The sequence below is a fragment of the Ipomoea nil genome, unplaced genomic scaffold, assembly GCF_001879475.1.
Source record: "Ipomoea nil cultivar Tokyo-kokei standard unplaced genomic scaffold, Asagao_1.1 scaffold3069, whole genome shotgun sequence".
Classification (NCBI taxonomy): Eukaryota; Viridiplantae; Streptophyta; class Magnoliopsida; order Solanales; family Convolvulaceae; genus Ipomoea; species Ipomoea nil.
In genome coordinates this window covers 6975923-6998321 of record NW_017619497.1, presented here as the reverse complement: position 1 = coordinate 6998321, position 22399 = coordinate 6975923, and the positions used below count along the sequence as shown (strand labels likewise).

The 22399-nt window shown below is 34.0% G+C and overlaps 2 protein-coding genes across 2 annotated transcripts; both read right to left on the bottom strand.

The window, feature by feature from the left end:
• Window positions 1–7319: 7319 nt before the first annotated feature.
• On the bottom strand, window positions 7320–17672 carry LOC109164605. Its single transcript, XM_019313124.1, has 2 exons — window positions 15848–17672; window positions 7320–7444 (listed from the first exon to the last, which is right to left on the bottom strand). The coding sequence occupies exon 1, from the start codon at window positions 17542–17544 to the stop codon at window positions 15886–15888; it is 1659 nt and encodes a 552-aa protein (XP_019168669.1). The 5' UTR covers window positions 17545–17672; the 3' UTR covers window positions 7320–7444; window positions 15848–15885.
• Window positions 7346–9203, bottom strand: LOC109164606. Its single transcript, XM_019313125.1, has one exon. The coding sequence runs from the start codon at window positions 9128–9130 to the stop codon at window positions 7484–7486; it is 1647 nt and encodes a 548-aa protein (XP_019168670.1). The 5' UTR covers window positions 9131–9203; the 3' UTR covers window positions 7346–7483.
• Window positions 17673–22399: the final 4727 nt, after the last annotated feature.

The window sequence follows — 22399 nt, the reverse complement described above, 5'->3', positions numbered from 1 at the left end:
ACACACACACACACACACACACACACACACACACACACACACACACACACACACACACACATATATATATATATATATATATATATATATATATATATATATATATATATATATATATATATATATATATATATAGGTTTGGCCCATAAATTTTAAAAAAATGTAATTATATATTGGCCCAACATTTGTTATATTACAACTTTTATTTTTTTATTTTGTTATATATATATATATATATATATATATATATATATATATATATATATATATATATATATATATATATATATATATATATATATATATATATGAAACAGATTGTTGAGTTTATACAACACAAAGATGCAAGATAAAAAAATGCGTATAAATTTATAAATTCATGTAATCATGAATTAATTAATTTCTACGAGTATTATATATCAATTTTGATTTTATATATATATATATATATATATATATATATATATATATATATATATATATATATATATATATATATATATACTAACTTTTTAATAGTTTGTAATTTTGATTAGTTTTTAATAATTTATTTACAAAGAAAGTTAGGTAAAGTAAAATTAAGTAGGGAAAAAATTTTCCCGCCTAAGTGTGAATGCATATTAATAGATTTGTAAGATCATTATTTTTTTGTGTGTAAACCACGAGGTGGTCCGGGTCTTTCTCTGTCCGTTTAACTTTGTAAGATCATTATTGCAAATGAGATTAGCAATATGAATGCATTTTTTGTCATGTATTGTCTTAATATTTAAATATTACAATAATGTATAATTATACTTACATTTGTAATAAAATTAATTCTGCTTTGTATCATAACATTACAACAATACTTATAAATTTTTGTCCGTGTATCGCACGGGGCAAATACTAGTAAAGATTTATTACTGTTAGTACGAAATTAATAATAAATATATTAATTGAGTACATGTTTTACTTGTTATTGTCATATGTTGGTTCAAAGCTAAGTAGTTTAGTACAGTCTCTGTAGTATTGTTATTTTAGTATTTTGTAAACCAATGAGTCTACTTTTTAGGAGTTGAGATTTGAGAATGAGTCCTAAATGAGTTGTCATAAGTGGCAAGATTATCTCAACAAATGTGTGGTTGTAAATACATCATGGAGGGGTTGTGTAACATAAAACATTGAAGTTTCAGGAATTAAAATACATAGAATTTATTCCTGAAAATACTTCAAGCAAAGGGACAGATTGGGGTACTATCCGGAGAAGCTGCTCAACTTGATACTATTACAAATTGTGTGAAAATTCATGTCGTCGGTATACAATTTATATAGTTGTCATATTAGCTCAAATTGTATATATCTTCAAACTTTTTACAAAGTTGTATAAACTTGATGTTAAAAATATCAGATATACCTAGCTAGTTTTTGTAAATTATTAGAACCTTAATTGTACTTATAAAAACGTCGGTTGATCTAGTGGAAAGTTTTGGGCATGATCCCGTAGATTAGGAGGTGTTCTCTGACTGCAATAAAAATATCTTGTGTATATATTATTGTTTATTCGGTGGCTGCGGTTTTTGCACATCTGATCTATAACCGAGGCTGTAAAAATCGCTAGGTGCTAGGCGCCTTTTTTTTTTTTTTTTTTTTTTTTTTTTTTTAAGACTTGATAATTATAAACTATTTAATACTTTAATAGCTAATACAAAAATATTAAATATTAACATAAAAAACATCTAGAATTGTCAATTCTATATAGATTTAAAGAATCAAAACACAATTCCATAAAATCACAACTCACAAAGTATATATTAATATTATAGTAGCTGATTTTGATTTTTTTTAAAAACATTTCTTTTTGGGTTTGCGACCGATTTGAACGATTTGGAGTTATTTTACTCAAAATGACGTCGTTTTGACCAAAATAACTCTTTAAAAAGAAAAAAACGGAACAATAGCTAATCGGTCGCCTAGTCCACCGCAGCCTAGTGTGTTATGGAATATATATTTAATATATGGAATCTCTATAAATTAGGCAATCTTAGGGATTTGGGTAGGTAAGCATATGAAAACTTGTTTCCTTATTCGAAGTCTTGTAGCATGTAATTATAGGGTTTTATATTCTTTTTTCTATAAGACAGTATTCTATTTTAAGTACGAGTTAGTATTTCTTTTTAGTCCTGCAAGTCCCCCTTGTGTTCTGAGTAGCGCGTGAGGCTCATGTGTCGGCGCTTGAGGCTCCTCCAACGATTGGAAAACGTTTTGGTCAACTTGTTCCTGGGTTGCCTAAGTCAGTTAGTCTTGAATTGGTTCTGGACTTAGTTTGGGCCATTGTCTTCTGCTTTACGTACAGTCGATTTGTCTCGTACACCTTCATGCTCCCTTTATTGTGTGTTTTGTGATCTTTGTTGGTGGGTATGGCTTAGTATAAATGTGCGGTTTTAGTGCTGCCTCAGGATCTTATCACGAAGAGGGTGATTGGCGAGGGGCTTGCGTCTGTGAGTCTCTACATTTGACCTCTAGAAGGATGGAGTTCATTGCTTGTTTTGGTGTTGTCCCTCTCTTTTTTGATGCTCATTGTTGTTTGGGGCATGTTTCCCTTTCGTTGGTAAAGAATGTGTCACCTCCAGTTCAGAGTTTGTCTTCTTTACCTTGTGTGTCCAAGCTTGTTCGGCCTACTTTGTGGCGCCTAGGCGTTTTGGACAATTTTTGCAACAATGTCTATAACCAACTAATAAGTACTGATTCACTGAATAACCAAAATTTTTAAAAAATTTAATAACTGATAACTAACAGAAACCCGAAAATGCAGTTGGTTCGGCTATCGGTTACTGGTTTCATGATTTTCGATAATTATGATCACCCCTACTTCTAGTAACAGGGTGGGGTTTTAATTTTGACTACGAACATTGAATTTAGGTTTGGGTTTGAATTGAATTTCTTGTAAGCAGAGAATGTACAGTTTAATGTTTAATGTACAGTTTAATGTTGAGTCTTAAAGTTAACTCATTTACCTCATGATCCTGGAATGGAATCATGGCGTCGAAGACTCGAAAATATAACTTAATAAAATCGAAAACCTAAGTTATCAAAAATAAAATATTTCAATTGGAATGCATAATGCAACGAACTCATCAAAGTCCTACAATGATTTAAGATCAATATTACGAGAATATTTGTTGTAATGGGCCGAGTTCCACTATGGGCTTCTTGGACTGAAATGATGAGTTTCGGCCTTGTAATTTATTTATTTATTTATTTTTTGAAGAACGACCTTGTAAATTGAATTGTCTAAATTCTGTCATTTGTTTTGATTCTATGGGTAGTTAAGAAGAGTTTGTTGGATTTAATGGATATGACGATTTTAATTTTGCAACATTAAACCATGTAAGCCTTCTGTCAGTCCTTATTCCAGGGACCATGATCTATATATTTTAAGAATGTTAAAAATGTGTATTGCATTCATATAGTCTATATAATTATGTGAACGATGGTCCACACATATCGTTTTCGATGAAAATCTAACAATTATTATTTTATGGACCGTAGTTTACATAAATAGTTGTGTACATTTTTAATATATTAAAAATACATTATTTAAGTAAGAAATATACATTATTTTGTATAATATTAAATAATATATATTATACAATAAAAAATAATATATATTCAATTCATAAATAATATACCTTTAATGCATTAAAAATATACCTTTTATTCATTTCCATAACAAACTTTGTCGAACATTTAGATGGTTGTATTTGTTCTCTAGATGAATTAACACCAACAAAATATGTAAAAAGTTCTCGTTAAGTTGATCTGAATTATCATTGAGGATTTTGTTTGACAAACAGTCAAACAGTCTCTTTTTTTTTTTTTTTTTTTTAATAGTATTCAATATTTTATTTTTGATGACATTCAATTGTTGAGTTAATGTCAAATGTAGTCCATTAACTATTAACATTTATTAATTTTTATTATCTTCGACTTTCAATTGACTATATAAATTGTCAATTGACTATTGATATTTATCAATTTTCATATTCGACTTTTAATTTGACCGTAAATAGTCTTTTGATTATTGATTTTGTATCAAATTTCAATTTGTATCATTGACTTTCAATTTGACCATAAATAATCAATGACACATCTGTGATTCTCTCAAATGGTGGTTACAAGTTCGAACCCTAATGAGGGCATTGATTCTATGGACATATATACTACATTGTAATAGAGGAGAATTACGCCTAGTGAAAACGAGATTTATAGGACATTAAAATATACTACGAACGAGATTAGCAGACATGACTTTTACAATTTCAATTCCAAGACTATCATTAATTGATTGGAGTTGAATTTAAAATTCAAAATCAGTATTTACATGAACATTTACACCTATTTCAACACTATATATAAATAAATCATCATACCACATCCATTATTACAATTTTGTTTTCATCATGGCTGGAATTGGAAGGATAATCCTGGCTGAAATAGGGAGAAGATTAACTATTCCTTTCCAGATCATCTTAGATATTTTATGGGGCTTTATACAATTTTATTTTATGAATATTTCTGGGAGCTGAAAAACTCAAGTAAATTTTTTGTTTCTTCAACCTTTATTTCTTTGCTACTTCTGACAGATTGGGTGCATGACGCAAGATGACTTAATAGTTGGAAATTAAAAGTTTCGCATAAGAACCTTAGCAAGTGAGTGATTTTTGATATATATATATATATATATATATATATACAAAAGAGACGAAAATTGATAAATGTCAATAATCAATGAACCATTTATAATTCAATTGAAAATTAAGATAAAAATTAATAAATACTAATAGTCAAGAGATTATTCCTAAAATTAACAGTTGAATTGTTTGTGACAAAGTATCAACACCATCAATTAATCTTTTATTTGTGACTTTCAAGTGCTGGCACTGTGACGAATATATTAAATTGAGCATCAATTCTCAACTCCTAAGTCTTTATCCATGACGTCGTAACGTGTTAACTTTAGGGCAATGTAATCAAAGTTTGTACCAGATCAACAAGTCAATTAATATGAGTAAACGCCAGCAGCCAGTATGTGTTATTATATTGTTCTTTCTTCCCTATATATATATATGTGTGAGTAAACGCCAGTAGCCCGTAGGTGTTATTATATTGTTTTTCTTTTTAAATTACGAAAAAGTCAATAATCATTATTTAAAGGTGTGCGTGGGTTGAAACTAGTTTTATGACTTTAATCGGTAAAGGAACACAATAATGTAAATCAACATAAATTATTTGTGGTTGACTGACTGAAATCAAGAAGACCAATATGCTGCTCCAAGAGGGTGGCAATATTATTTCTTGTGACAATTGACTTTGTCCAATATTATAGGCAGTTAAAATGCTAGGTATTATGTAAGCTAAAGATGACTTACATAATTAAGTAACACGTATATATAGCTAATAGGATATATAAGCGGGAGTTCACTTCTATATATATATATATACCACCACTAATTTGACAATTTCAAATCATAGTCATCACTAGTCAGCATGTAACTTAGTTGTCAATAAGTCGATCGTGACTAAGGGAGGTGTTTTCAATCAAGACTTTTATAAATGTTCATAAATTTTTAACAACTTTAAAAATTTGGTGGTATTTGATTTACACTTTTAAAGAGTCTTTAAATCGATATTCGATTCATATTTTTAAAAAGTCTTTAAAAATATACTGATATTCAATTCAAACTTTTATAAAGTCTTTACAAATCTACGGATATTTAAAAACTTAATAACTTTTATAAACTCTATCATAATACGATTTTTGTAGACTTTTCCTTCACAAATATAAATAGTTGAAATCTAACCATCTCACCACAAACTTTTCAATTTTCTCTACATTTTTTTTTCTCTGTCTAAACCAAACAAACTTTTAATCTATTTCTATCAAATTTTATGGTACGTTTTAAAACTTTCATAAATATTCATATACTTTTAATTTTTATCTTCTTATTTTTACACATTTATAAAAAATCATAGCAAATAGGTATACATGCTAGTTTGATCACTTGCACTAACTTAACAAGTTGAATTTAGAAGACGCTTCATAGCCAAGATCAAATTAAATTTTCTTGGAATTTAAAAGGTTGAATTTTTTTATTTATTTTTATTTTTACTTAAAGAACGTTTGGGTCAACTAAAAATCTAATTCCAACCTGACAGAGCATTTGGGAGTATGTAAATCATGGTAACTCAACTGAACATGGACCACAGAGGCTAGATCGTGATCACTGCGCACAAGGAACCCCCCTCACTGTTTGGTGAGACTCGATCCCTGGTCATTCTTTCAAAGTTTCACCTCTGTGACCAGTTGAGCTGCCCATGCGGGTTAAAAAAAATTTAATTCCATGCTATTACGAAAAGTAAATCTAGCTTAGGGATAAGATTATTTTTTCTGAGTGTTGGGAATGTATAAAATTCATAGAGCATTGTTACCGAAGAATTTTCTTATATTCTTCTAAAAGGTTGAACCCCAACCCTAAGGGTCCTCCCACACATCGACCCGACAGAGCATCTGGGAGGATGTAAATCAAGGTAACTCAACTAAACATGAACCACATAGGCTAGACCTTTGCTTACTGCGCACAAGGAGCCCCTCACTTTGGAATTTTCTTATATTTGCTACATATATAGTTGTTAAAAATTCCGAGTGTTATACATGCATACATATATAAAAATATATTATATATTATTCAAGTTTTTGTAAAAAAAAATTATAAATAATGTATTAATAGAAGTTATGAAATGTTTGTAAAAGTGTATTCAATTTAGAGTTTTAATGACTTTTGTAGACTTTTTAATATGAAAAAGTTTTAAAAATTTTATAAATGGCGGAGGCAGTATGTGTTCGTGAAGCTCCATCTTGGCAAGGGAACGGGTCTTGGTGATGTGGATGTGGAGACGGATTCCCAACTTGTTTTTTCTACTTTAAAATCAAATTAAACTCTTTTTCTCCTGCTTTTGTTTTTAATTTATTATTGATTATTGATGACATTAAAGAAGTTGCCTCCGAAATACACAGGTAGATTTCTGTTTCGTAAAGCGATCTGTGAATCGTGCTGCCCATTTTGTTGCTCGGGAAACCGTTTGTGTGTCAGGTTGCGAGGAGTGATCCTCCTCCTTATCTTCCCGATTGTTTGCTATCTGATTTAATGAATTGATTTCTTATTCTCAAAAAATTTAGAAATGTTTGTCTTACAAACTTGTATAGACTCTACATTCTAGGAAAACATAGAAAGATTATATGAAAATCATTTAAATCCTATCACTTTAAAATGCTAAAATAATTAGGAAGCTAGAGCAGGGAATCGAATTCCATGAAAGAAGGCATACATTCCTTATTGCACACAGAAACAAGAAGAAATTTAAACCAGATACATTATAAGCAGACCTGCATGCAAGCATAGTATATATAATAATAAATTAATTGTTATCCCGAAATTTTCATGGATTAAGAATCCCAAATAGGACCAAATGCAGCAATACCAGCATCTTTACATGCATCCACCACATCCCTACTCCCTTCGGGGTTGCTGGTGACTATCACCACCTCAGCTCCCCATCTTTTGGCCGCATCGACGCTCATCTGAGAAACATTCGGCCGCCCCAGCACCGCCGTGTCGTGAATTATCACCTTCTCTTTTGGGTGCCCGCTCAGCATTCCTTTGATCTCTTTCCCGAAGTTCTGCTCCACTCCTTTCGTCACCCAGAGCAAGCACACCTCGGCGGAGCACGGCTGCAGTAGGAACGACAAGAACACGCATATTCCGGAACCGGTCGCCACCAACAGAACCCTGTCGTACATGTTGGTTAGGTAAGGAAGTCCGGCGAAGTGCACCTGCCGGACCCAAAGGTGGGACGGAGGGTTCGAGACTAGGGATTTCGTGAAGTCCCCGACGGCGCCGGCCAACATCATGTGCTCGTCTTTCCCGTCGGAAATGATGCCGAATGCGTGCCATTCGGAGAACGGCGACGGGCTGATTCTTCCGAGGATTCCGGCTTTGATTCCCCCGGAGAACTTGATGATCGATGCATGGCCGGAAGGGGAGGATAACCTAACGGGGACGCGTCTCACTGTTATCCATGGAAGGATAATTAAGATTGTTATGGCCACTGTGAGCCAAAATTCTTGTTGTTTGATCAGCCTGGAACCGATCTCTTTACTGTATGATTCTGTCGTAGGATCATACGAGATTGTTAAGATGATGAAAGCCCAGAGAAGAGCTAATGCCGACCATCCAGCGAAGCGGTGGGTCCTCTCGAAAATATTGTGGTGGAGGTGGCGGACCAGTGGGAACGCCGCCATGCAAGACAAGACGAGTAGGGAGAGAATGGCGGAGGCGATGCCGATAATTTCCGGCGAAGTGTTTTCTCTGTGTTTCAGCGTAAGGACTAATGCGAAAATAAGCCACGCGACGGCGGAAATGCCGCAACTGCTGTGAATTCCGCCGAGGGATTGTAAGAGAGAGGTGGTCATCGTCTTGAGCCGGAGAGGGACCCACGACCACCCCAAGCAGTTCACGGCGAGCCAGAAAACGACACGCAGAACCGCTTCGCTTCTGCACAACGTTAACGCTAGAATGTTCCCGATTGAGAACAAGGCGGGTCTTTGCCGTGCGTATCCGAAGTTTTCGGTGGCGGCGAGAATCAAGAGCGTGATGTTCACGGCAAAGGACACTACAAAGAGCCTTTTATAAACAGTGAACAAGCCTTGATCAAGAAGTATCACCGATAATCTCGACGACTTTTCTCGTTTACTTTTCGCCGGAGGAAGTGGAAGCGGGAGGGGAACAGGCTCCACTTTCTCGTACTCACGGCCTTCTTCAATGTCGGGCAAAGTGGCGTCATCGTCGTCATCGACGTCAAGCTCAAGGTCGCAGAAATGGCTGCTAGCATGGCTCATGGATCTCTGCATGAGATCTCCAGAATTAGGGACTATTCTCTTGGAGAGGCTTCCCCATGGAAACCAAGAGCGTTTGCTGCCCCAGCCGGCGTCCATGGCGGCTGTAGGGATGGCGAAGGGGTCTTCATGAGGTTTAATCTCGAAAGCTACACCTCTGCAGCTAGAAAACCTCCCAAGTCCCTTTTGGTTTTCCATTGCTCCAAACCCAATTCAGAAATGTGAGTAAAATTGCTAAATAGAAGAGTGATGATATTTTGGTGCTCTTGGCTGTACAAACGTCTAGTATTTATAATGCAAAACGTGTATAGTACTTTAATATAATGATTTATTTTTGTGACAATGAAAAGCCACAGTGACCATCTTAGCATGCACGGGTAAATCGGCCTAAGTCTTGTAACTTAGTTGATAAAGAACCACAATACTATAAAGCAGTTGAAGCTATACACAATTAATCGGCTCAAATCAAGAATATTAACAGACTATTCATGTGATTAAATTTGTAATTTTATGGTTGCCGGGTGACTTTTTTAATGATTTATTCTATATTTGAGCTGAGGTTGTCTGATATGACTTGGTCGTCTGGCACAAAATTAATGACAATTATATTATGTGAATACAATTTAATAGGTTTAATTTACTTCGGTATTTTAACTGCAATCTCTATATTGTTGGAAGAAACATAACAACTGTCACCGTTGCCAAATGTTGTTATTGGGTTATAATGTTATATATGCCGAAATTACCTTCATATTAATTATAGCTTAGCTTGTTTGTCCGACGACCAAGTTTAAGATGGAAGTTTCTTGTGTATGGCCGCGCCGGTTTCTCTTTTATTGAGATTTTTGTTTCCACAGCTTAGTACGCCGTATTATTTAAATTCCAATGTTTTTGTTTCCTATTTTACGTACATACAAATATACAATTAATATAGGATGTAGACTGCAATATGTAAAGCAAATATAGGATTAGTCCCACCCTGTTGCATTCCTAGTATACAAATTTTTTAAACTATTATACTTTAAAGCAAGTTATGAAGCAAATTTTTTTGCCCATTGAGTAACAATGCATGTTATAGTATGGTTGTGCCTTGTCCCCAGGATAATAATGGCTAAATTGTTCACAATGTTACTGGTGAGACTTGATCTTTCGTCTCTGGTGTGATAAATTGTCTTTATAATTAGAAGAATTACCCATGCCACAGCCCACAAGTAGCCAACTCTAATATTATGGCATGCTGGCTTTAAAACCTAATTAAAGAAAACTTCAAACCTCTTTAAAAAATGGCAACGAGATCGTGGAAGAATATTTCATCTATTATTGTGAACAACAACAATATTTCATCTCATCTATTATTGGGAACAACAACAATATTTCATCTATTATATAATTGAATAGATATTTTCATCTTGTAAGTCCCAAGAGAAAAGGTGTCAACATCAAGAATTTGTGAGAGGCAGTACAAATTAGGAGTAAGAAATGAGAATACATGTAGTATTTTACTATATAATTACCTAAATTGACCTTTTCAACAAAGAGATTAAAAATATATATATCTTTTACGAGTACGACTGTACTGTACGAGGTGGTTTGGTTTTGTTTCCTATGGAGATTCACGTCTATGTTCAAAGATCTAAACATCAAAAATCTTTCCAGTTGCGCAAGTTGTTCATATTTCATAAGGCACTTACTAATTATGAGTTACAAAGTTTGAAAATTTGAAACTTGAATTGAATTGGTTAATTAGTTTTTAATTTACGCGTTAATTTCCATTTATGGAGTAGAACCAGCATGTTGACAAGTGACAGGAACGATACAGCTGACTAAAATGGCAATTATTGCAACACACATACGATGATTGAAGCTTTAAGGGGAGTTGACTTTCCTCATGTTGATCTTCCATTCTCATCAGTTATCACAGACGTGAGACGACTTCAAAAAAGCTGACATTCCTCTTAATGCATTATGAAAATTATGTTTAACCTACTCAATAACTCTTTTTGAAAAGAAATATTGTTGTTTTCATCCTTATATATAACATCAGTTAGTTTCATTTAATATTTTACACACATTACGGTTTTACATGCTAAAAGAATTTTGTAGGTAGGTGATTTTTTTTTTCATGAACTACATTATTAGTAATTTAAGATTTAAAATCAAGACCTTTAAAAAAAGATTATACCATCTTATCCCACCTCATGATTAATAAAGTATACTTATTAGTTATTACTATAGCTAGATTAATTAGTAAACGAATTTTCTGATCACTTTTCAAGTGTGATTATGTATATCACGGTATCACAGTATATTATCACTTATTGCCTATTCAAGATCAAATTAAGGAAAGTGACTGCCATAATTAAATTAGGTATATGTATGCCTTGTGAACACTCAATTGATTATATGTATTCTTTGTCTTGCTTCCCTAGTCAAGATCAAATTAAGGAAAGTGATTGCCATACTTAAATTAGGTATATGCATTTGCTATGCCTTGTGGAACACTCAATTGATTATATGTACATCAACATAAGCAAGAACATAACATTGAATGGTACTATTGACTCTGTTACAATGTAGTATCTGTCTATACATACTTTTACAATCTATTGAAACACAAAGAGTCAATGATCCCACCGAGGTTGAACATTGCATGTGACTTCCCATTTGAGAGAGTTACAGAGGTGCCATTAAGCTACAAGATACTTGGTAACACAGATGTATAATACAATACAATCAATAAATATTTTCAATACCATTAATAAATATGTCTATTACAATTAACAAAACAGACACAGGCAGAAATATAATGCAGAAGCTAAGGTGTGATCCTTCTTAGGCAAAGAAATTTGTTAAGGCACTATGACCCAGTTATATTCTTGCTAAAAACAAGACCATTTCTTTCTTGATTTCACTTCTTAATTTTCACATCTTTACGTGTAAATATTTAGTTGTTTAAAAAAATTATATTTGATTAATAAATAAATTAATTTTCAAATATTGAGTGGGATTGACCAATTCAAGGTATGTAACCAATGAATTAAAAACATTTTATTGTCACCTTAATAGCATGTTTTGTTCCTAAAATGAATTTTAAGGAAATATAAATGCTATTCCATAAAAAATGAAATAAACCAGAAATAAAACAATTATTTCCATTCTCGGGATAAGAAGACATTAACAAACAACAAAATAGTACTTTCTCGAGAATTTCATTCCATTTCAGGCCTATTCTGCGAACAAAACCTGCTATAAGAGTTGAATTAGAAGGTAAAATTATGATGAGAAAATACATTTTTTTTTGAAAATAAAGAAACTAATTCATTAATCATAGGCTGAAACGTTTATAATAAAATTGATGGAATGGTTAAACATACATTATTTACAGTCAGACATAGAAACAAATTTCCTAGCAATGCTACAGAAAACTTGATTCGCAGACTTTTTCACAAATTTGAAGCTGAATTATTTTGATGAACTTAAAGCTTCTTTAATGATATAGTCAAACGTACCCAAGACTAACTTTCGTAGAATAGTCTTGCACACCACCTGAGTATCTATTTTCATTCTTCTTTCCATTGACAATATCTCCATCGGGCTGAACTGCATGTCATAGTTCTGAGGAGTCTCTTTTTCATTGTCGTGTTTGTCACCCATGATGATATTCACATACGCTATGACCAGTTTTATCGTTTCACAAATTATGAAAAAGAACTCGTCAAGTAAACGAGAGGAAGAAACTCGTCAAAACAATGAGAGGAAAAACACAAAAATTGCAAACAAAATTAAACTAATAAAACAAAACTAAGGGAAATAGCAGTGCGAAAATAAGTGAGTAGCGAGGGGAAGGCGTACTGGGTGACGAAGACGGAGAAGGAAATCATTAAAAAATATTTAATTTGGAAAATAAAAAACGTAACTACTATTATTAGTAAAATTTCTTTTAGGGAGCGACCACAACGGGTTTCCCTAATTCCCTCGGTACTAAAAAAAAAAAAAAAATCGTTTTAATGTGTGCGGTGAATTAAACCACGGCTATACATGTGCCAATTACCATATAGTGTTATGGCATCCCGACTACCATTCTAAATGGATGGTCAAAAGTTCGAACCCCCGGTGATGGGGCTTAGATTATATTCTTTGGCTGAAATTGTTTGAGAAAGTTCACAGCTATGTAAACTGCACAATACTCATATGTTTTTGAGTAGGCAATAATTCCCTTCCCGGTAACATGCCATATGGAATTTGGGCACTACCAAATGCAAATATCATTAATAATTCAAATAATGATTTTAAAGGTCAGGTTCCATTACTTATGATATTGGAAGAACAAAGGCACTAGGTCAATTGTTCCTTCAAAGCTCAAGCTCTTGTCAACGATGAGAAGGAAAATCGGAAGACGGTAGGCAATAATTCCCTTTCCGGTAACGTGGCATCTGGAATTTGGGCACTACCAAATGCAAATATCATTAATAATTCAAATAATGGTTTTGAAGGCCAGGCTCCATTACTTATGATATTGGAAGAACAAATGCACTAGGTCAATTGTTCCTTCAAAGCTCAACATCTTGTCAACGATGAGAGGGAAGACGTACCGGAAGAAGAAAAGATGAGAGATGTGAAATTACTTTTTTGTCCTTAAATTTAACAGTTTATAGATGAAATTTTTATGGAGGACCAAATTAAGTAGGATTTTCCTAGTTGAGGACTTAATTAGGCAAAAATTATAGTCGATGACCAAATCAGTAATTTCGCTATAGTCAAGGGACTATTTCAGTTATTAACTCTCTCTCTCTCTCTTTATATATATATATATATATATATATATATATATATATATATATATATATATATATATATATATATATTGGCATTGTGCTCCAATTGATTTAGAAATGAGTAGGTGACTTATTATTATTATTATTATTATTATTATTATTATTATTAAATAGTCATGATTCTTTACAAGATATTATATGTTCTATACTTTTTCAAATATTTTCAACCCAAAGAATCTAAACTCCCACCATCAGAGTTCAAACCTATGATCGTCCTTTTGAAATGGTAACTGAGATGTCATCATACTACATGGTAGTTTAGCGGGCGGCATTTTTTAATTTAAAAAAAAATCAAAATTTAATTTATTTACACTTTTTATATAAAAATAATAGGTTTGGATCTTTTAACCCTAGAGTCCAAATCAATTGTTATATTGTGTATCATGATCGTTACAAAGTAGACCACTGATATGTATGTTCAGTTTTAATAATTTCATTTAATTGAAAATCAAGATAAAAATTAATAAATATAATAGTCAAGATATTATTCCTAAAATTGAACACTTCAATTGTTTGTGACAAAGTATCAACATCATCAATTAAGCTTTTATTTGTGACTTTCAAGTGCTTGCATTGTGACGAATATATTAAATTGAAGCATCAATTCTCAACTCCTAAGTCTTTATCATGGCAATGCAATCAAAGTTTGTACCAGATGAAGAAGTCAATTAATGTGAGTAATCGCCAACAGCCAGTACGTGTAGTATTGTTTTATTTTTTAATTAATGAAAAGTTTAAAACTATATTACTTAAAAGTGTGTGAGATGAACCTCGTCTTTTGACTTTAACCAATAAAAAAACAAAATAAATCAATAATATAAAGAGTAAATACCCAAAATGGTCCCTCGACTATAGCTAAATTCACAAATTGGTCCTCGATTTTTAATTTCAACCAATTAAGTCCTTAACTTTGCAATTTTAACACAATTTGGTCCTTCGTCTATTTGACCGTTTGTTGACTGCGCTTTTTTAGGATATATACGTAATTTCATGGTCCACCATCAGTTTTTAAGGTTCCGGTTGCATTTATAGACCGCACTGTTACATTTGAATCCACTGCCGGCGCTGCACCCCATGCCGGAGAGATTATAGCTTTTGATAGATAGATCGCGGAAGTCCCTGGAGTGGCTCTTCGAGAAAGCCGTGACTCCAAGCAAGGTAGGCAAGCTGAACCGGCTCAAGATCCCCAAGCAGCAAGCGGAGAAGCACTTCCCCCCTCCGAAACAGCGCTGTCACCTCCAAGAGCGTTCTCTAAGCTGAACCGGCTCGTGATCCCCAAGCAGCAAGCGGAGAAGCACTTCCCCCTCCGAAACAACGATGTCACCTCCAAGAGCGTTCTCTTGAGCTTTGCACGTGAAACTATATATATATCCTCAAAGATCGCGGTCAACAAACGGTCAAATAGATGGAGGACCAAATCATGTCAAAATTGTAAAGTTAAGGACTTAATTGGTTGAAATTGAAAGTCGAGGATCAAATTGTGAATTTAGCTATAATCGATGGATCATTTTGAATATTTACTCTAATATAAATTAACATTGATTACTCATAGTTAACTATCTCAAATCAAGAAGATGCCCTTAGAAAGTGACAGGAAATATTATTTATTGTGACAATTGACTTTGTCCAACTTTGGTGGACAATTTGGTGACTCATAGCAGAGCCACGTGTCCACCAAGATACGTGGAGACACAAGCTCACTCTCACATTCCCAATGCCAATTCTTTATGTAAGCAAAATATTACTTACATAACACGTACACCCGATAGTCTTATATTATATATTATATATATACCTGAACTAATTTGACAAATTCAAATCGTAGTCACTAGTCATCATCACTCAGCAGCATATAACTTAGTTGTCAATAAGTCGTCACTAAATCTTTAATTTTTACACGTACTATAATTAATTAATGTTCACTGTCCATAAGATAATGATAAAATGCTAAAATAATTAGGGAGATAAAGCAGGAAATCGAATTCCATGAAAGAAGGCATACATTCCACATTGCACACAGAAACAAGAAGAAAATTAAACCAAATGCATTACAAAGTAGACCTGCATGCAATCATAATATATATAACAAATTAATTGTTATCCCGAAATTTTCATGGATTAAGAATCCCAAATAGGACCAAATGCAGCAATACCAGCACCTTTACATGCATCCACCACATCCCTACTCCCTTCGGGGTTGCTGGTGACTATCACCACCTCCGCTCCCCATCTTTTGGCCGCATCGACGCTCATCTGAGAAACATTCGGCCGCCCCAGCACCGCCGTGTCGTGAATTATCACCTTCTCTTTTGGGTGCCCGCTCAGCATTCCTTTGATCTCTTTCCCGAAGTTCTGCTCCACTCCTTTCGTCACCCAGAGCAAGCACACCTCGGCGGAGCACGGCTGCAGTAGGAACGACAAGAACACGCATATTCCGGAACCGGTCGCCACCAACAGAACCCTGTCGTACATGTTGGTTAGGTAAGGAAGTCCGGCGAAGTGCACCTGCCGGACCCAAAGGTGGGCCGGAGGGTTTGAGACTAGGGATTTCGTGAAGTCCCCGACGGCGCCGGCCAACATCATGTGCTCGTCTTTCCCGTCGGAAATGATGCCGAATGCGTGCCATTCGGAGAACGGCGACGGGCTGATTCTTCCGAGGATTCCGGCTTTGATTCCTCCGGCGAACTTGATGATCGACGCATGGCCGGAAGGAGAGGATATCCTGACGGGGACGCGTCTCACTTTTATCCATGGAAAGATAATTAAGATTGTTACGGCCACTGTGAGCCAAAATTCTTGCTGTTTGATCAGCCTGGAACCGATCTCTTTACTGTATGATTTTGTCGTAGGATCATACAAGATTGTTAAGATGATGAAAGCCCAGAGAAGAGCTAACGCCGACCATCCGGTAAAGCGGTGGGTCCTCTCAAAAATATTGTGGTGGAGGTGGCGGACGAGAGGGAACGCCGCCATGCAAGACAAGACAAGTAGGGAGAGAATGGCGGAGGCGACGCCGATAATTTCCGGCGAAGTGTTTTCTCTGTGTTTCAGCGTAAGGACTAATGCGTAAATAAGCCACGCGACGGCGGAGATGCCGCAACTGCTGTGAATTCCGCCGAGGGATTGTAAGAGTGAGGTGGTCATCGTCTTCAGCCGGAGAGGGACCCACGACCACCCTAAACAGTTCACGGCGAGCCAGAAAATGACACGCAGGACTGCTTCGCTTCTGCACAACGTTAACGCTAGAATGTTCCCGATTGAGAACAACGCGGGTCTTTGCCGTGCGTATCCGAAGTTTCCGGTGGCGGCGAGAACCAAGAGAGTGATGTTCACCGCCAAGGACACTACAAAGAGCCTTTTATAAACAGTGAACAAACCTTGATCAAGAAGTATCACTGATAATCTCGACGACGGTGGCGGCTTTGGCTTTTCTCGTTTACTTTTCGCCGGAGGAAGTGGAAGCGGGAGGGGAACAAGCTCCACTTTCTCGTACTCACCGCCTTCTTCAATGTCGGGCAAAGTGGCATCATCGTCATCGATGTCAAGCTCAAGGTCGCAGAAATGGCTGCTCGCATGGCTCATGGATCTCTGCATGAGATCTCCAGAATTAGGGACTATTCTCTTGGAAAGGCTTCCCCATGGAAACCAAGAGCGTTTGCTGCTCCGGCCGGCGTCCATGGCGGCTGTAGGGATGGCAAAGGGGTCTGCGTGAGGTTTAATCTCGAAAGCTACACCTCTGCAGCTAGAAAACCTCCCGAGTCCCTCATGGTTTTCCATTGCTCAGAACCCAATTCAGAAATGTGAGCAAAATTGCTAAAAATTAAAGACGAGTGATGAGTTGTGGTGCTCTTGGCTGTACAAACGTCTCCTATTTATAATGCAAAACGTCTAGTACTACTTTAATACGGAGTATAATGATTTATTTGTGTGATGAGAAAAACTCGTGGTTACTACTCTAGGGTGCGTGGGTAAAACTCAGCCTGGTGACCTAGTCGATAAATAATCACAAGGATATGAAATAATTTAAATTACACATAGCTGATCGGTTCAATCTAAGAATATCAATAGATCACTTTTACTTGATGAAACTTGTAACTTTATGATTATGAATTCAATAACCTGATAAATTTGATGGGTAGGGTTGCCTTTTTTAATGATTTATTCTATATTTGAGCTGAGATAGATTGTCTGATATGACTTGGTCGTCTGGCATAAAATGACAATTATGTGAATACAATTTAATAGGTTTATTTTACTTGCGTATTTTAACTGCAATCTCTATATTTTCACAACGGTCATCGTTGCCAAAAGTTGTTATTGGATTATGCTAAAATTACCTTCATATTAATTATAGCCAATGACAATGCATGTTATAGTGTGGTTGTGCCTTGTCCCCAAGATAATGATGGTTAGATTGTCCATATTGTGGGTGATGAGACTCGATCTTTGATCTCTTGTGATAAATTTTTTTAATAACTAGTAAACCTGATCATGCGAGAAGTAACCACCTCTAATATTATTGCATGCATTTAAAACCTAATTAAAGAAAACTTCAAACCTCTTTAAAAAATGGCAACGAGATCGTGGAAGAATATTTCATCTATTTTTTAAGTACCTAAATTGACCTTTTCAACAAACATATATATATATATATATATTGTAGGAGTACGACTGTACAAGGTGGGCCCGTATGAGCAGCTCAACTGATTATAGATGTGAAAGTTAAAAACGACTCTACGAGGTAGTTTTATTTCCTATGGAGCTTTAATGAGCAATCTAAGAAACAGCAATATACAGATTGATCGAGCATATCAACCGTTCATAATGAAAAAAAAAAATACAGTGACATTATGATAATTTTGTCTATGTTCATAGTTTAAGGTGCGTAAGTTTAAATCTTAAGGTGCGTAAGTTTATAGTTTAAGGTGCATATAAGTTTATAGCTTTAGGTGCATAAGTTTGAACTTAAAGTGCTTAAATTTAAAGCTTAATGTGCGTAAGTTTATAATTTAAGGTGCGTATGTTTAAAGCTTAATGTGCATCACTTTTTAGTTTAAGGTGCATCAGTTTAATTCTTAAACTGCACGACTTACAGATTCCAGGTGCATAAATTTTGAGCTTAATTTAAGGTGCATGAATTTAACTCTTAATGTGCACAATCAACTTTGATTCATTAGGAATATAGACTTACATGCTCTAGGTGCATAAATTTAAAGCTTAAGATGCATCTCTTTGAAACTTAAGGTGCATCAGTTTACGACTTAAGATGCATCAGTTCAGTACTTAAAGTGCATAATTTCGACACTTAAGGTGCACCAGTTTGAGACAAAATGTGCACCACTTCGAGACACTTAAAGATCATTTGCATCCATGTTGTCAGGATGTGTGGTTTTTTTTTTTTTAATTCATTCATTTTGAGCCGTTAATCTAATCTAGATCAACCACTCAGATCTCACCTTATTTTCACTTGGGAGACCCTTCGCACGTGAGCCATACACTATTCATATATTGAAAGAGGATTGTCGTTGTGTGTTATATAGGTGAAACTAGTCATGAATTTACATGTTACGATCTCAAAAAGTATAATATGTTACGTAGTATATATAATTTCAATGAATCAATAAGTATTTACTCCGATCCTGATGATGAGCATATTCACGTCTATGTTCAAAGATCTAAACTTCAAAAATCTTTCCAGTTGCGCAACTTGTTCATATTTCATAAGGCACTTACTGGTCATGAGTTACAAAGTTTGAAAAATTGAATCTGGAATTGGTTTGCCAATAATATTTTTAATTTACGCGTTAGGTTTCCATTTATGGAGTAGAACCAGCATGTTGACACGTGAAAAGGACCATACAGCTGACTAAAATGGCAATTATTGCAATATACGACGATTATTGAAGTTTGAACGAGTTGACTCTCCTCATATTGATCTTCCATTCTTATCACAGGCGACTTCAAAGAAGTATATATTTCTAAGGATTTTGTAGGTAGGTGATTTATTATTATTATTTTTTCATAAACTACATTATCAGAAATTCAAGATTCAAACTCGAGATCTTTGAAAAAAAATTATGCCATCTTATCACACCTCATGAGTAATAAAGTGATACTTATTACTACTATAGCTAGATTGGTTCAAGATATTTAAAAGCCACAATTCTTGTATACATATATAAGGAAATTAGAGATGAACTTAATGTTTAAATGAGACAAATTAAATATGTATGCCACTAAATATTAAATTCAATCTGGATGGTGTGGCGAGTGAAAGAGACTCATCCATCCTTAATCAAAGGTCAAAGAATTTTGATCCTTGACTTTTGGGTATGGAGTACGGTATAAACCCTGGGTGCACTCAAAAAAACTACATATTAAATATCCAAATATCATAATTTTATTGTAAGAAGATGCATGGTAAGCCTGAAAAGATGGTCGAGTAGATAGAATATTATTTTCGTACTTAAAAATATATTATGCCACTAAATATTAAATTCAAATATCATACTTTTTTTTTTGAAGCAAATAATAAATATCATACTTTTATTGTAAGAAGATGCATGATAACACGGAAATGATGGCCGAATAGATAGAATATTATGCTAATATTTAAAAATTATAAATTTATTTTTTGACAACACCCTTTTAGATTAAAAATTATAAAAACAAAAAAGTCTGCCATTCAGATTAAAAATCTTAGTCTAACAGTTACAGAGTAGACTCAGTCCACGTGCATGTTATTGTCCGCGTGATGACTCTCATAGTAATTAGTAAACGATTACAACAAGAAGAATTGGTCCCTTGAAATCCATCGACGTGTATAAATATAATTAGAAAGGAGTTAATTCTATTTTTGTTTTAAATTTATAGGTGTTAGTATATTTTTAGTAATTTTATTTTTAAATATTTATCTTACTTCTTATCCTAGTATTATTTTAACATACATGATATATCATAAATTATTTTATCAACTTATTGAAGCTCGAGTCAATGCTGCCTCCAATGAAGTTTAAACACACAACCAGGGACGAGTCTATAGTGGGGGCAGCTGCCCCCTCCCACCCCCAACCTCATATATAGTACTCCTTGTGTATGTATATGTATGTATAGTACAAGATTAGTAGATAAATATATTTCATATGTACAAGTAACTAAAAGTTTAGTTAGTTGGAAAGGAAAGTCACGATTGAAATTTGGGAGAGGTCAAGGGGTTGATTGTCATGGCTTCCCTAAAATTTTACATTGTTTAGTCTTTTCAGAGATATTATATTTTTACATTGTTTTAGTCTTTTAAAAATATTATTCCTTACTCGTCAAAAAAAAAAAAAAAATCTTTTAAATGTAATATGTGCAAGCATTTGTATATATTAATGGTGATATGTATAATTTATAATGTGCTTTCTATTTGAATCATTTTATCAAACTAATTATATGTTATATTTTTGTCTAAATATTTTTTTTATAAAGTTTTAGTGTGTGTTGATTTTTCGCCCATATCCAATAATATTTATGGTTATGTTTTAAGTGTTTTTTTTTTTTTCTTTCAAACCATCTATTTTATATTAATCTTTCGCCGCCACCAATAAGAAAATTCTCTGAATCTGCCCCTACCCACAACCTTCCACATAGGAGAGTAACTTGGTGTCACTTGGTCACAAGGTCATTTTGGTCTATTTAGCTAAGTCATTTTCCTCTTCTTTTTTTTTTTTTTTTTTTGTCATATATTTATATGTATCATTTAATTTTTAGTCTTTTTTTTTTTTCAAAACATCCCCGTTAGTTCTAGTATTACTGTAGCATGACACTTTTTTGGTAATCTGTCAACAAATATATTTAAATGACATTTTAAACCTTTCAAATGATATATATATATATATATATATATATATATATATATATATATATATATATATATATATATATATATATATATACATTTTGTGCTCCAATTGATTTAGAAATGAATAGGTGATATTTTTAAAAATAATCATGATTCTTTACAAGATAGTATATGTTTTATAGTTTCTCAAGCATTTTAAGTCCAAAAAATCTAAACCCCACCACCAGGGTAGAGCCGTCAAAATGGGTTTTACTCGTCGGGTCGATCCGTCCCGTCCTACCGTAGGTAGGGGACGGGTTCTTGATTATTGTGGGCTTTTTAGCCCGCCCTGCCTGGGTCACGGGTCCAAGCGGGACGGGTCAGGCGGACCGCGGTTTTAGCCCGCGGCCTACTAATCTATATTAAAAAAAAGTATATCGCAACATGCTTCTCAATTTTCAATTTCCAAATCAATGACGATAGAGATCAATGAGAAGAAGACCATGATATGAATGATATAATGGTTGATGAATTATGAGTTTTAGAAGTTTAGTATTTGCAAAACTATTTTATTTTAATTCCTAATGTTGAATAGAAATTTGAAAGTTTGGATAATTTCTATTAGTTGTTAGTTATTTTAATTTGTATTAATATTTAGTACTCCGTATTTAATACATGTTGTTAGTTTGCATGTCATTTTTTTAAATTAAAAAACTTACATAGTAATGTAACTACAAGCATACAGTACAACAAATCTTTTCTAATTACAAAAAAAAAAATATTGGCTAGCGGGGCGGGCCGGCCACATTC